Source organism: Glycine soja, chromosome 20 (genome assembly GCF_004193775.1).
Source record: "Glycine soja cultivar W05 chromosome 20, ASM419377v2, whole genome shotgun sequence".
Lineage (NCBI taxonomy): Eukaryota > Viridiplantae > Streptophyta > Magnoliopsida > Fabales > Fabaceae > Glycine > Glycine soja.
This window is the reverse complement of record NC_041021.1, coordinates 6330172-6347428: the sequence shown is the minus strand read 5'-3', so window position 1 is coordinate 6347428 and position 17257 is coordinate 6330172. Positions and strand designations below refer to the sequence as shown.

General features: G+C 39.4%; 1 protein-coding gene and 1 long non-coding RNA gene across 2 annotated transcripts; one reads left to right on the top strand and one right to left on the bottom strand.

Annotated features, from left to right (window-relative positions):
* Positions 1-5100: 5100 nt before the first annotated feature.
* LOC114401821 lies at positions 5101-5457 on the top strand. The gene has a single exon (XM_028364405.1). The coding sequence runs from the start codon at positions 5101-5103 to the stop codon at positions 5455-5457; it is 357 nt and encodes a 118-aa protein (XP_028220206.1).
* An 823-nt stretch (positions 5458-6280) lies between these two features.
* LOC114401650 lies at positions 6281-15145 on the bottom strand. Its single transcript, XR_003664318.1, has 3 exons — positions 14966-15145; positions 10658-10713; positions 6281-6307 (listed from the first exon to the last, which is right to left on the bottom strand). It is a non-coding gene; the product is annotated as an uncharacterized LOC114401650 (long non-coding RNA).
* Positions 15146-17257: the final 2112 nt, after the last annotated feature.

Sequence of the window (17257 nt, the reverse complement as noted above, 5' to 3'; positions counted from 1 at the left end):
TGATAAAACAAGACATGAAGGGAAGAGAGCATAAATATGGGTTTAACAACAATGAACGTGAGAAGCCAGAGAAGAAAAGGGTGGTGGATGATGAAACTGGTGACAAACATGAGCTGGATGAAGTCCTAAGGAGGCAAATTGAAACAAAAAACTGATGCCTCAATCAGAGAAAAATGTAATTGTCACTTACTAGGTTTGGTGACCTCAGTCTCTGCAGAAAATTACATTAGCCGATGTTAATCAATTCTCCTTCATCATGATCATTTCGATTTGCATGAACGTCGTCAGCTTCTTCTTCTCCGACAATGTTACCAGTGATTTGAGCGGTCAAAGGACTAACATAGGTGTCCATGTATGAATCATCATCTTCTACATTAACACCAACTGTTTTGCCCTGCAGAACCACGCACCACCTTTCATCACAAGGGTCTTGCACGTAAAATAGTTGTCTAGCTTGTTCTGCCATGATGAAAGGGTCATTCTGGTAACCAAGTTTCTTTAGATCTACCAGGGTAAATCCTATATCATCGGTGCACACACCGGTGTTGCTGTCAACCCATTTACATTTGAAAACACATACTGTAAATTTCACATAATTAAGCTCCCAAATTTCATCAATGAACCCAAAGTAAGGGATGGAAGCTACACAGGGATTGGCGTCATTGACACTTGCAAAGTGTTGAGATTCAGCCCTTAGGGTGACCCCGCTGTTCTGCATTGTACTTTTGTCATCTTGTGCTTTTGTGTAAAATGAATACTTGTTTATGTCGTATCCTTGCCAGGTTATAACATTTCTTTTAGGCCCATCTGCTAGTTTTCTTAATGTTTCTGAAGCATTCTCATCTGCAAAGATTGTATCTTTAAACCAATCACAAAAAGTTTTGTTATGCTTTTTTAACGCCCAATTCTTTGACATTTTCGGATTATTCTGTTTGACTAAAGCTTCATGCTTAACTATGTATGGAAAAAATTCATTACTGTTGTTCAAGACACACAAGTGAGCTTGTAACAAATCTTCTACACTTGGAGTGATCACCTGCAGTCCTCTTGAACCCTTACCACCCACTCTGCCATCATGCCGACACTCAGGAAGCCCAACAGCTTTAGCCTTCTCTAAGTATTCTGAACAAAATTCAATGACTTCTTCTGCAATGTACCTCTCAACAATAGATGCTTCCGGACAATATAGATTCTTTGTATACCCTTTTAAGATCTTCATGTATCGCTCAACCGGGTACATCCACCGTAGATAAACAGGACCACAACATTTGATTTCTCTGACCAGATGCACAATCAAGTGAATCATGATGTCAAAGAAAGCAGGGGGAAAATACATCTCCAACTGGCACAGTATAATTGCGACCTCATTTTCCAACTCATCAAACATTACTGGATCAATCACTTTGCTACATATAGCATGGAAGAAAAAGCACAGGCGAGTTATCGTGAACCTGACTTTGTTTGGCAAGATGTCTCGTATAGCCAAGGCTAACAATTGTTGCATGGGCACGTGACAATCATGAGACTTTAACCCTACAAGCTTAAGCTCCTTCAACTGCACAAGGCTCTTAATATTTGAAGAGTATCCTTGTGGAACCTTCACCCGACGAAGACACTGACAAAAACTTATCTTCTCCTTCTTGGACAAAGTATGGCAGGCTGGGGGCAAGTAAATTTTCTTCCCATCAGACCTTGGATGCAACTGTGATCTTATACCCATATCAGCTAGATCTTGACGGGTATTCAAGCCATCCTTCGTCTTGCCTTGAATGTTAAGGAGCGTCCCAATCACACTGTCACAAACATTTTTCTCCACATGCATAACATCAATACAATGTCTAACGTCAAGATCACACTAGTACGGAAGATCAAAGAAAATGGACCTCTTCTTCCATATGCAACTCTGACTTTTATCCTTCTTTTAGGTCTTCCCAAATACAGTGTTCAGGTGCTGAACCCGCTGATATACCTGCTCACCAGTGAACGGTATCGGCGCAATATCATGCTTTTGACTTCCATTAAAAGCTTTTCTCAGTCGTCTGTAAGGATGATTGGGTGTTAGAAAGCGGCGATGCCTACTGTAGACTGTTTTTCTCCCATGTTTCAGTTGTATGTAACTTGTATTTTCTTCACAGATGGGGCATGCATGATGACCCTTAACACTGTAACCGCTGAGATTCCTATATGCTGGGAAGTCATTAATGGTACAAAAAAGCATTGCACGCATTTCAAACGTCTCCTTGCGAAACGCATCAAACACTACAACCCCCTCGTCCCATAACTTTCTCAGATCTTCAACCAACGGACTTAGATAAACATCAATGTCATTTCCTGGCTGTCTTGGGCCCGATATCATCATAGACAACATCATGTATTTTTGCTTCATGCACAACCAAGGAGGCAAATTGTAAATTACTAGCAGAACTGGCCATGAACTGTGTTGAGTGCTTAAGGTGCCATATGGATTCATTTCATCACTGGCTAGTCCAAGTCTAAGATTTCTTGGCTCATTCCCAAAATCCGGATACAAACCATCAATCTTCTTCCATTGGGAGCAATCAGCCGGATGACGGACCATTCCATCAGAAATCCTTCCATTTGCATGCCATGTAAGGTCTTTTGCGTCGTCCTCGTTAGCAAACAGACGCTTAAACCTTGGAATGATTGGAAGATACCACAAAACCTTCGCTGGGGGGCCCTTGTTGGAGTTTTCATCAGAATTGCTTTCCTCTTCATCCTTCACTTTCTACCGTGAAGTCCCACAGACAGGGCATTTGGACATTTCTTGGAATTCATGCCTGTAGAGTATGCAATCATTGGGGCAAGCATGAATCTTCTGATACTCCATACCCATCGGACACAATATCTTTTTCACCTTATAGTAACTTTTAGGCAATGTGTTGTCCCCTGGAAGCAGATTGTGCACTACCTCAAGCAGTGAGGTGAAACTTTTGTCACTCCACCCATACCTGGCCTTCACATTAACCAGACTTAACACATCAGACAACAGGGTTAAGGAATTCTTGTAGCCTGCATACAAAGGCTTCTTAGAATCACTCTATAATCCTTCATACACAGGGGCATGTGCTTGCTGGAAAGACTCCTGTCCAAGGTCACGAATCATGTCCTCTAACCGATCTCCCATTTCTACATTAAACAGTTCAGATTGGGACCCACTCTGCATGTCTGTCACTTCACCATGCCATATCCATGTTGTGTAATTCTTCTTAATCCCATCACACAATAGATGGTCCCGTATGTCATCGAGTAATTGTCGTCTTCCATTCAAACAGTTGATGCAAGGACAATAATATTTTCCTTCTTCATTCGGTCGACCTCTTTCTGAAGCAAATTGCAAGAACTGTTCGACGCCATCCTCATATTCTGGGCTCATGCGACTTTCATTCATCCAACTTCGATCCATCTACGCAATTCCATGCATGAAAATATCACTTTTTTATTTATAGGTGTGGGCCTATCCCATTTAGGAAAACTGTCTTTTATGTTAGCTTCAATCGTCAAGGTTACCATTATTTACAAAAAATTGACTAAATTTCGGCAGCATTTCGCATTGGTCTTCAAGTACACGACATGACATCGGTCAAATGAATTTCCCGATAATCAAGTATGCACTCGGAGAACAACTTGAAATGCAGTGAACCGAAATTTAATCAAATTAATGAAAATAATAATAACCTTCACGAATGAATGTAACATAAAAATACCAGTCTCCCCAAATTGTCCAAACGGACAATTCAAGACTAAATACAATGGCTAATGCAAACTGTCCGCAAGAGTCATTGCATTCAGTCTCAAACGGGAATCTAAGGTTCACTCACCATGAACAACAATTGTTTATATAGAAAATTACACTGATCACATACAAGAACATACAAAAGGTCAAATTCAATTACAGACAAATATAGACATCAGCAGTTGTTTATGTAACTAATTTCAAATGCTGGTTTTGAAAGGTGCATATGGTTTAATATTGTAGTTGGGTATATGTGTGTGTGTGCGTATCATGAGGATCTGTGTGTATCATGGGGTTGAGACAAGGAGACCCTTTGGCTCCATTACTCTTTCACTTAGTGGCTGAAGGACTAACAGGGCTAATGAGGGTGTGTGTGTGTGTGTTTCTCTGTGTGTGTGTGTGTGTGTGTGTGTGTTTCTGTGTGTGTGTGTGTGTGTGTATTTCTCTGTGTGTATGTGTATGGTTGTGTGTGGGTGTGTGGCTGTATGTGTGTGTGTGTGTTTCTGTTTGTGTGTGTGTGTGTGGCTGTGGCTGTGTGTGTGTGTGTCTGTGTGTGTGTGTGTTTCTATGTGTGTGTGTGTGTGTGTGTGTGTGTGTGTGTGGTTGTGTGTGTTTGTTTCTGTGTGTGTGTGTTTCTGTGTGTATGTGTTTCTGTGTGTGTGTGTTTCTGTGTGTGTGTGTTTATGTGTGTGTGTGTGTGTGTGTGTGTGTGTGTGTTGAAGAACCTACCCCAAGACACAGTAGACACTTGTGCATACAGGATGTTGCTGCTGCTGCATACAAGATGCTGCTGCTGCTATCCTTTGCATACAGGACAGCAGACACTTGTGTTGAAGAACCAAGCCAATTCATATTGTTGTTGAGGTTGTACGAACCGGCTCTCCACGCAATCGAGAGAATGTTGCTGCTGTCTTGTGGTCACTATGCACCGGAGATCCACTGCAATTAAAACTAGCGAAAGAACATGGTGCAAAAGCAGCACTGCAGGAGTTGTCAGAAAATGGAACTGATAGAGCTAAGATAAAAGCTGGAAGCATATTGGAACTCTTGTAGCGAATGGAAGGGGTTGATAATTTGCAGAGTTCATAGTCTCAAAGTATGGAGGCTGGAGGGCATTGGAGGAAGGCATTAGAGGAAGCCAAGACTCTATTTGGTGGAGGGACCTGCTATCAAGTCAGCAGCAACAGCAGAACCAGGTAGTCAAAACGGAAAGAAATTGGAAGGTGGAAGGTGGGGAGAGGTTAAGATTTTGGGAGGATCCTTGGACACAAAATGTTATACCATTAATGGACAAATAACCAAGGCTGTACCGAATTTCTGATCAACAGAAACAAATCATTATGAATATGGGGAATAACACCAACGGCGGATGGGAGTGGAAGCTATCTTGGAGGACGACTCTTTTTGATAGTGAAATTCAAATGGCAGATAATTTCCTTGGAGAACTATCACAGCAACAGATTCAGCCAAATAGGGAGGATAGGTGCAGCTGGAAGCATGATCAAACTGGATACTACTCAACAAAAAGCGGATATGACTTGATATGGGAAGCACAGATGGGAGCTAATCAGAATTTGGACTTTGTGGACATTTGGAAGCTCAAAATACCAAGTAAATCACTGGTTTTTGCTTGGAGGCTAATTAGGGACAGACTTCCAACTAGGATGAATCTTAGAACGCGGCAGGTTGTGATAATTAAATGAGGTACAGTGCCCATTTTGTGGAGATGTAGAGGAGGGGCTTGCCCATTTAGAAATATGGAGACAGACTTTGGAACACATTTTAATCAGTGGTCCTCCAACCTAAAGGAAGTGTTTAGTAAATAGGCTGTAGAGGATTCACAATCTATGTATCAATTAGCTTGTTGTAAGTGGTTCTGTTATAAAACAACAACCAAATGCATATTTATATCTACCAATGTAATCTTAGTACCACTGGTAGTTTTCAATATATATAATATCTAATTTTGCTGAGCAAAAAAAAGGGAATTTGCGGACAAGTTAGCTGGAGAAAGGCTTTGCCCAGCCCTACAACTATTGGTCTAGTAATTTATCAACAACATTTTTTGATTAGGGTAGCAGTGCAGGGTTATTGTATTCTATTTAGATTGGCACCTGATTCGTAGGACCTATGCTTCTGCTAGTCTGCTGGTTTCTACCTTGTATATTTAGTACCTCTGGTACTCACAGTTATTAATACAAATTATAATTTTGCTGATAAAAAAAAAGATAATACAAGAGAGAGAGAAGGGCAGTGGCAGTCACAACATATATATAGAGAAGGGCAGCAGATAAAATTACAAAAACATTCAACACTAACAATGAACAAGTTATGAGAGTTTAAATCATAGTAAATACTTCAAAGATATCAGTCCAATGAAACAAAGGTCATGTAGACAGGCATAGCATAAGTTACAAATATACCAGTAATGCATACAACAACAATTTCAAATTAGTTTTTGAATCAAAGATATAAATACCTGACTTTGAGGCTTCAAAGATATAATCAAAGCACTTCCGCAGCAACGCCAATTAGCAGTAGTAAATGATAGCCCTAAAAAAAACCATACAGAAATTAGCCACAGTGTATTTAAAGCCTTTTATCAACAATATGACTCTCACTTCATGGTGATAAATTGACTCTCAAAAGACATTATACTGAGAGTGTATTTAAAACCTTTTTCAGTCATTCTATCAAACAACTCATTGACAATTTTTTAAGAATACATATCATATGAATCTAAATGACAGACCTCTATCCCAAGTGGAAGTCACTCTTAAGAAATCTCTTCAAGTTCAATTGTGGGAGGCAGCTTATGCATATGAATCTATGTTGAGACAAAAGGCTAGAATTAAGTGGCTAAAAGAAGGGGACAACAACTCTAATTATTTTCACAGATTGATCAATCATAGAAGAAGAAAAAAATGCTATTCCAGGTATTTTCATGGATGGTGTGTGGATTCAAGATAAATTACTCTAAAAGCCACTTTGGTTGTTTGGGTAAATCAGCAAGTTGGTGCAGGGAAGCTGCCCAATTCCTTAATTGAAGTACTTTGGAATTTCCTTTTACTTATCTTGGAATTCCAGTTGGGGTATCCTCTAAGAGCTGGATCGTGTGGCAGCCTATTGTAAGGAAGTTTGAAGTCAAACTTGCAAAATGGAAGCAAAGAACTCTATCAATGGGGGGCAGAATCACTCTTATTAATTCTGTCCTCTCAGCCTTACCTATCTACCTTCTATCCTTCTTTAGGATCCCCAAAAAAGTGGTGCAAAAAATTGTCTCCATCCAGAGAAATTTTCTGTGGGGAAGTCACCAAGAGGCCAGCAAGATTCCCTGGGTGAAGTGGGACAAAGTTTGTCTTCCTAAGAACAAAGGGGGTCTAGGGATTAAAGACTTATCTTTATTTAATGCGCAGGACAGACCCTTGGGGGATGATTAAAGACTTATCTTTTGAAGCAGCAGTTGCATCAAATTGATATTTCAGCCCAGGACAGACCCTTGGGGGATGATAAAGTGCAGACCATGAAGTCCATTCAGTAGGAATTGTGGGAGATTTCTTTTGCTCATGAATCAATCTTGAGACAAAAATCAAGGATCAGATGGCTCAAGGAAGGTGATAATAACACGGCCTTTTTCCATAAATCTATCAACTTCAGAAGACACTACAATGAAATTCAAGGTATCTTCATTGAAGGCACATGGGTTCAAAACCCAAAATTGATTAAGGATCAAGCTGTAAGCTTCTTTTCTGCCAGATTCTTGAGGGAGGAGTTGATTGCCCCATTTTCATATCTTGATCTTAGGGAGGCTGTGTGGAGTTGCAGTGGAGATAAATGTCCTGGGCCGGATGGCTTCAATTTTAACTTCATCAAAGAGTTTTGGGAGATTTTCAAACCAGATTTCAGGAGGTTTGTAGATGAGTTTCATGTCAATGGAAAATTTCCTAAGGGTAGTAATGCATCCTTCTTGGCTTTAATTCCTAAAATCAATCACCCACAGTCTTTTGATGACTATAGGCCCATCTCCCTCATTGGCTGTATGTATAAGATCATTGCTAAATTACTGGCCAATAGGTTAAGAAAATTATTGCCTGGACTCATTGATGAGAGACAAACAGCTTTCATAAAGGACAGACACATCCTTCATGGAACTTTGATTCTCAATGAAGCAATAGAGGAAGCTAAAAGAAGTAAGAAACCAGCTTTGGTGTTTAAGGTGGACTTTGCAAAGGCTTATGACTCTGTTTCATGGAACTTTCTGGATTATATGATGGTCAGAATGGGGTTCTGTCCTATATGGAGGAAATGGATCAATGCTTGCAATCAATCAGCTTCTATATCCATTCTCATAAATGGCAGCCCCTCAAATGAGTTTGCCCCCACTAGAGGTTTGAGGCAAGGGGACCCCTTAGCCCCTTTCCTTTTCAATATTGTGGCTGAAGGCTTGACTGGCATGGTGAGGAAAGCTCTATCCAAAGGTCTGTACAGCAGTTATTTAGTAGGAAAGAAGAAGGTGCCGGTAAACATTCTGCAATATGCAGATGATACTGTCTTTGTGGGAGAAGCTTCATGGGATAATGTGTTTGTCATGAAGGCAATGCTTAGAGGCTTTGAAATGGTATCTGGGTTGAAGATTAATTTTTCCAAGAGGGGGATTTTTGGTGCTGATACCAATTGGGTTCTTGATGCAGCTCACTTTCTCAAGTGCAGGCAGATGGAGATTCCCTTTCAGTTCTTGGGGATTCCTCTAGGGGCTAAGTCTTCTAGCTGCTTGGCGTGGGAACCTTTGATTAAAAAATTTGAATCAAAGCTGTCTAAGTGGAAGCAGAGAGCTCTATCAATGGCAGCGAAGGTCACATTGATAAATTCAGTGTTAACTGCTCTACCAATTTTTTTACTGTCTTTTTAGAATCAAAACAGATGGCACAGATGGTGGATTGCTTTAACAAGCTCAATATGGAAGAATAGGAATCTCCTCATATTCCAAGGCAAAAGATTTGAAACACCAAAAGTCATGGAGGATGCTTTATTCCTTTTGTGGTCATGGTTGAAGTCTAGGGACAAAAATTTCTGCACTTCCTTTAACTATTGGTCATCTAATCTTGGAGACTTCTTTGGCTAAATTAGGTTCTCTTGTATTTATGGGGGGTTTTGTTGTTCTAATCCTGTAATGGTGGGCGGTTTTAGATGCACTGCATCTATGTAAATCACCAGTAGTACTTCTGGTGCTGCTGTGTCCTATTATGATTAATATATAAATTATCTTTTGCTTTTCAAAAAAAAATTTAATGCGGCTTTACTTGGCAAATGGGGGTGGCAGCTGGCTAACAATCAAGACCAGCCTTGGTCTAGAATTTTAATCTCTAAGTATGGTGGGTGAAAGGAGTTGATTTGTGGTGGAAGGAGGAATTTCACTTCCCAATGGTGGCAGGATTTGAAGAGTATCTTCCAGCAGCATCACAATGAATGCTTAACTGATAATTTAAAATGGAGAGTGGGAAGGGGGTCCAACATCAATTTCTGGAAGCATAAATGGATGGAGGACAACTGTACTCTCCAAGGAAAATATCCCCAGTTATATTTAATAAGTAAACAACAGAATTCATCAATCAATTCTATGGGAGATTTTGTGGAGGGTAGGTGGGAATGGAAGTTATCATGGAGAAGGAATTTTTTTTATCATGAAATTCAATTGGCAGCTGATTTCCTAGTTGAGATCGATTCTGTTCACATTCACCAATCCAGCAGAGATTTCCTTTGGTGGAAGCCAGACACTAATGAAGTTTTTTCAACAAATTCTGCCTACAAAGTGTTGCAGGAGGCTCACCATAGTGATAGTGAAGACAATGTTCTTAACATTATGTGGAAATTGAAAATTCCCCCAAAAGTGAGTGCTTTTTCTTGGAGACTTTTCAAGAATAGACTTCCTACTAGGGACAATCTTAGAAAGACAGAGGTCACACTGCCTTCTTATAGCTGTCCTTTATGTGACCATGAAGAAGAATCGATTTATCATCTTATGTTCAACTGTGAAAAGACTAGGAGTCTTTGGTGGGAGACAATGAGATGGGTTAATAGAGTGGGTTCCTTTTCCATAGATCCAAAGAATCATTTTTTACAATTCACCCAGTGGAATAGCAAAGATAGTACCAACAAAAGATGGGAATTTATGTGGCTAGCCCTGTCCTTCTCCATTTGGTACCATAGAAATGCCAAGATATTCAAGAACCAGCCGTTCACTCCTGAAAAGGTCATGGATGATGCCTTGTTCCACACCTGGTCCTGGATAAAATGTGTGGAGAAGGACTTCCAAATGCACTTTAATTTCAGGTCAACCAATCTAAAGGATGTTCTTTCTTAGAGGGGATGGGTTTGTATTTTTGTGGGCTATATTCGGTCTCTCCTAATGGGATGCAGACTGTAATTGTCTTTCTTTTTAACTTTGTATCTTCAGTACACCTAGTACTGAATTTCATATATAATATATTGATTTTTGTTGTGCAAAAAAAAATGTCTCTTTGTAATCTGTAGTACCACTGGTACTTTTAATTATCAATATAAATTATCTTTGCAGTTCAAAAAAAAATATTAAACAGAACAGTACCACAGGTACTGAAAATAAAAGATACAAGACACAAAAGTACCACCTTCCAAAAAGCAAAACAAACCCAACAATAACCCAGCACAAGGACCCCAATACATATAATCAGAAATTTAACCAAAGGCCATCATAAGCACCTTTTGAGGTTCAAAAGGAATGCCATGAAACAGCAAGGAATTCCTAAGCAATCACCAGACCTTTCTATTTCTATTTTTTACACATTTAAAACTCAAACATATAAAATAAAAACTATATAACAAACAAACAAAGATAAAGACAAAAAAAAGGAAATATAAACTCACCTCAGTTGGTGCTGCTACCCATCATTTCACTCTCACAACAAATAGGAATCATGTACCTGCATGGAAGAAATAATCACACAACACACAATGATCAGAATAAGCAAATGCATATAATTAAGCATGATACAATATCAATATTCATGGAAGTAACAATGACTTGTCAAAAATTTGGATGAAATTCAATATGTAAATCAAAGCTTTGTCCCTGAGACTGATAAGGTTGCTAGTGAATACACAGCAGATTTAACAACTGTGTTGGGAAAGGACAATATTGACTCATGAATATTTTATCCTTTAACTCTAGAGGGTTGGGTAGTGGTGTCAAGTGGTCAGCCATCAGAAAAATGACCTTGACCAACAATCTTGATGTTCTATGTATCCAAGAAACAAAAATGGAAGCCATTGATAGGAGGATATGTCAGTATTTATGGGCTGACTGTAATGTTGCCTCAGAATGTGCCCCTTCAATTAATGCTGCTGGTGGCCTCCTTTGCATCTGGAATAATGATGCTTTTTCAGTTGATAGAAAGGTAGTGGGGGCAGGATTTATTCTTTTGGAAGGAATATGGACTAAAGATAATAAGAGGGTTTCCATAATCAATGTGTATGCTCCATGTGACATCCATAGAAAGAGACAGCAATGGGATGATATTCTGCAGCTGAAGACATCCTCTCAAGAAGCTCTTTAGTGTGTAGTAGGTGACTTCAACTCTATAAGGCACCAAGATGAGAGAGTGAGTGCAGCTCAGCTTATGGGTCTTGACCCCAGCATCTCTGAATTCAATTCTTGGATTTCAGAGATGGCTTTAGAGTAGGTTAGGTCCATTGGAAGGAAATTCACTTGGTTCAGACCCAATGGCAGTGCTATGAGCAGATTGGACAGATTCCTCTTATCTGATGATTGGTTACTGCAATGGCCAGATTCGACTCAGTTTGTGCTTGATAGGGATTATTCTGATCACTGCCCTATCCTCTTGAAGTCAAAGATCATTGATTGGGGGCCAAAACCTTTTAAGGTTATGGATTGGTGGTTGAAGGATAAGGGGTTCCAGCACCTAGTGGAGCAGAAATGGGGCAATTATCACCCTCCTGGTTGGGGAGGATTTGTCCTGAATCACAAAATAAAACTCCTTAAACAAAGTATTAAGAGTTGGAGTATGTCAAATGGGGAAGCTAATGCTAGAAAAGTCCAGAATATTAAAAAGGAGCTGAATGATTTGGAGACTGGCCTAATTGATAGAGTTCCATCTCAAGAGGAAGTCATCCTTAAGAAATCCCTTCAAGGTCAATTGTGGGATGCAGCTTATGCTTATGAATCTATGCTGAGACAAAAGGCTAGAGTAAAATGGTTAAAAGAAGAGGACAACAACTCTTCCTATTTTCATAGGTTGATCAACCATAGAAGAAGAAAAAACGCCATTCAAGGTATCTCCATAGATGGTGTGTGGGTTCATGAACCCTGCACTGTTAAAAATGCAGCTTTTCTTTATTTCAAGGACAGATTCTCAGAGGAAGTTCCTAGTAGACCAACCCTGGATGGTGTCCAGTTCTCTACTCTTGATTCAAGAGATAAAGAAAGCCTTGTGACTAGATTTTCTGAAGTGGAGATTAAATCTGCAGTTTGGGACTGTGGGGGGGACAAAAGCCCTGGTCCGAATGGGTTAAATTTCAACTTCATTAAGCATTTTTGGGAGATTTTGAAACCAGAGTTCATCAGGTTTATGGATGAATTCTACATCAATGGTTCCTTCCCCAAAGGAACTAATGCTTCATTCATAGCCCTCATCCCAAAGCTTAACGACCCTCAATCTTTTAATGATTATAGACCCATCTCCCTCATAGGGTGTGTCTATAAAATTGTGGCTAAAGTTCTGGCCAAGAGGCTGGCCCTTGTTCTACCTCATCTTATAGATGAAAGACAGACAACTTTCATGAAAGGAAGACACATTCTGCAGGGTGTCTTGATTGCTAATGAGGTTATAGCTAAGGCTAAGGCTAGAAATAAACCTTGCATGGTTTTCAAAGAGGACTTTGAAAAGGCGTATGATTCGGTTTCTTGGGGTTTTCTCGACTACATGCTTATGAGGATGGGCTTTTGTGATAGGTGGAGGAAATGGATTAATGGTTGTATGTCTACTGCAACCATATCCATTCTAATTAATGGAAGTCCTTCTTAGGAATTTGCTCCTAAGAGAGGTATAAGGCAAGGTGATCCCCTTGCACCCCTTCTCTTCAATATTGTAGTGGAAGGCCTCACAGGTTTGATGAGATCAGCTGTGTCCAAGAATCTTTTCAGCAGCTACCAAGTTGGAAATTTAAAAGAGGTGAACATCCTCCAATATGCTGATGACACCCTATTTTTTGGAGATGTCACTCAACACAATGTTAGAACTTTGAAATGCATTCTGAGGTAAATCTGGAAGTTGGTGCAGGGCTGCAGCTCAATTCCTTAACTGCAGTCACATGGATTTTCCTTTTTCTTATCTCGGAATTCCAATAGGGGTGTCCTCGAAGAGCTGGAGTGTGTGGCAGCCTATTATTAGGAAGTTTGAAGACAAACTTGCAAAATGGAAGCAACGAAGCCTATCTATGGGGGGCAGAATTACTCTCATTAACTCAGTTTTAACTGCCTTACCTATCTATCTTCTATCTTTTTTCAAGATTCCCAAAAAAGTGGTGCACAAGATTGTCTCCATTCAGAGAAAATTCCTTTGGGGAGGTCAGCAAGAGGCTAGCAAGATTTACTGGGTGAAGTGGGGTACAGTTTGTCTCCCCAAGAACAAAGGGGGCCTAGGGATCAAAGACTTATCCATCTTTAATGAGGCTTTACTTGGCAAATAGGGGTGGGAGTTGGCCAATAACCAGAACCAGCCCTGGGCTAGAATTTTAATCTCCAAATATGGTGGGTGGAATGAGCTGATCACTGGTGGAAAGAGTAAATTCCATTCTCAATGGTGGCAACACTTAAAGGCTATCTTCCAGCAGCAGCACACAAACTGTTTTGATGATAACCTCAAGTGGAGGGTGGGATGTGGCTCCAAAATCAGTTTCTGGAAGGACAAATGGCTGGGGGATAATTATAATCTTCAAACAAAATATCCCACTCTATTTTTAATAAGCAATCAGCAGACCTCCTCAATTAATTCTATGGGGAATTTTGTGGAAGAGAGATGGGAATGGAAGCTAACATGGAGAAGGAACTTTTTTTACCATGAAATTGACATGGTAGCTGATTTTATAGCTGACATCGAGTCAGGCAACATCAATCACTCCAGCAGGGATTTCCTTTGTTAGAAGTCTGATCCTAATGGCCTATATTCCACAAAGTCTTCTTACAAAGTGCTGCAGGAAGGTCTTGCTAGTGCTATTGAGGACAGGGTTCTTAACATCATGTGGAGTCTGAAAATTCCCCCAAGAGCTAGTGCTTTTTCATGGAGATTATTCAAGAACAGGCTCCCTACTAGGGATAATCTTAGAAGGAGGCAAGTGTCATTGCATACATATAGTTGCCCCTTATGTGACCTTGAAGAAGAATCTGTCAATCATCTTTTTTTCAACTGCTCCAAGACTAGGAGTCTCTGGTGGGAGCCTATGAGATGGGTTAATAGAGTGGGTCCCTTCCCCACTGACCCAAAGAATCATTTTCTGCAATTCTCTCAGTGGAATAGGCCAAGCTACACAGTCAAGAGATGGGAATTTCTTTGGATAGCTTTGTCAGTGTCCATTTGGCATTACAGAAATGGCATGATTTTCAAAAATCAGCCTTTTAATCCAGAAAAGGTCATGGATGAGGCTCTATTCCACACCTGGTCCTGGCTCAAGTGTGTGGAGAAGGGTTTCCAATCGCATTTTAATTTCTGGTCAACTAATCTGAAGGAGGCTTTTTCTTAAAGGGGTTGGGTTTGCTTTGTATGTTGTCCTATCTACTGTTTCTCCCTAGTGGGGTTTAGGCTCTTTTTTCCTTGTATTCCTATCTTATTTTCAGTACACCTAGTACTGATCTTTATATATAATATATTGATTTTTGCTGTGCAAAAAAAAAAAAAGCTTTGTCACTGAAACCCTCTATGTAAATTTGACAGCCTCATGTCTCCCTTCTTGAAAACCCACTAAAAACTGCCTAACCCCCCTGCTGTTACTCCATAATTTATTCTACAATAACTGCTTAAGGCAGTTACATATGGTCCTAAATCACTACACATTCAGTTACGATTAACCCTTTGTGCCTAACTAGGGTTTTGAAACATCACAACAAAGACACACCATTGAATAATGGATTTTCATCTTTAACATACAACAGAGACATACCTTCGATGGAAGCGCAGACACGAACTCCACAAACGCGAACTTGACAATGTGGTTGCAGTCACGGAGGCACAGCCCAGTTTGTGACAAACACGAACTAAGGCAGAAGGAGAAACAACAATAAAGCCCTGGGTTAAAACGACGAACGCCTAATGTTAAAACGACGAACGCCTAATGTTAAAACGAAAGGACGTACCTCAATGGATAAGTGCCAAAGACGATCTCCACAAACACGATCTCCACAATGTGGTTGCAGTCACGGAAGCGCAGGCGACTTTGACACAAGGAGAAAGAAGAAGAACGATAGGGTTCAAGCGCAAGGAGAAAGAAGAAGAACGATAGGGTTCAAGCGCGGGTTGTGCAATTTCAGAAGTTTAATTTATAATGATAACAACATCGGTTTTTTAAAAATAACCGATGTTAACATCAGCTACATAACATCAGTTATAATAAAACCGATGTTAACATCGACTCGATAACATCAGTTTTTACAAAACCGATGTTAACAATGGCATACTAACATCGGTTTTGGAAAAACCGATGTTAACTAAGTCTACTTATTTACAAAAATGCCACCACACTTTCGTTAACATCGGTTTTAGCTATAACCGATGTTAATTGGGCGATGTAGAAAGCTGTTTTTTTAGTAGTGAAAGAATTTACTTTGTACTGTTGCTTCACCTAGCTGTTTTAGTTTGATGTATATATTCTAATTTTATTACTTGGATTTTGTAGGAGAAGTTTGCTACATGAACACCAGCCCTTTTATTTAATCTTCAAATAGACACACTATGGTATATGTTGTACTCTTTTGTTTTTTTTTTTGGCTCATTGAGTTTTCATGCATGCCTAATTGGTTGGCTATCTGACATATTTATGGTTGACAAAATAATTATTGAAATTACAGTGCTTATTTAGGCCTTCAGGGATTCCCACCCAAGGATTTGCACTATAGCTTTCTTCCTCAATTCAGACTTGTGTTCTACATCCGAATCAGAGAGTATTCAAAGGTACGACTTCTTTATTGAATGTTCTCCAGATATTGATCATTTTATACAATAATAGACATTGAATTAATTCTAGAATTCAAGAATAGCAGAGGTACAAAAATGAAAGGCAACACAGGGTGTTTCACAGATCCTGCTATTTTCTTTCCTTTTTTACTCTCGAATTTTGTTCTTTTGGCGATATGGGTTAACTTTCTATTTTGGTTTCTTTTTATTCCCTTAGTTTGAAGTAAGGATGGTCTCCTATGAAAGATACTTGTAGGAAACAAAAATCATGATTTGAAGTAAGAATGACCTCCTATGAAAGATTCCCTTAGTTTTCGTGTTTATGCTCCCTAGTTTGGTTTGGTTTTAATCTTGTCCATGTCTCGAGCCTGAAACCATTGACTTGGTATTGCAATAAGCAAATCCATTAAGCCAGGTTGAGGACAGACGTTTGTTCTCCCTAGTGTTCTCTGGCTTTGGTTCTTTGGTGTTGAAGAAGTTAGTATTAAGGGTTTACGTTGTAATCATCAGCCCACGCTCCCCTATCCTACTAGATAATGCTCTTCCTCAACACTCTCATTCAAGATCTTATTTATTTCTGCTCGTTGGGAACAATAAAGGAATCAAACACTGCCATGTCCCTAAGTTGGGTGTATCAGCTTGTGTTATAGAGACACTTAGATACTGAAAGCTAGGGAGAAAAAAAAAGGTAATCTAGAGAGTGAGATTAATGTATGTGAGGGCATAAATGAATCACGTAGACTAAAACAAAACATAGTATGAAATATCCAAGTAGAGCCATACTTTTTTGAACACATGTGACAAATTAAAAATTCCAAGGAATTCTAGCTAAATTGATGTGTGTATATGTCTCTTTGATGGTTCTGGTTGTCTAGTTAATGTATCTCACTAATGGTTCTGGTTGTAGTGTTACCCATGGTAGTTTTGATCATTTGCTCCACCTTGAATTGAATTTATTGTGAACTGTTGATTGTATTTTACACTTGTAGTTTGATCTCCTTTTTTTTAATTTAACTTTGGATTATGTACGCAAAGCAAAGCAAAGCAAACCCGTTACATGTTTTTAATTTATTTTTATAGCTTTTTTAGATGAAAGTTAGATAGTTTGTGGTTAACAAAATATCATGGGAAATTTGATGACCAATGATGGAGTGGTACGACAATATTAGATGATTTCGTGATTCTTTTATATAGAAAAGAGTGGTATGAGCAATGAATTTTAATTGCAGGTTATTAAATATTTAACATCATTTCTTAACTGAGCACCAATGTGGATATCGTT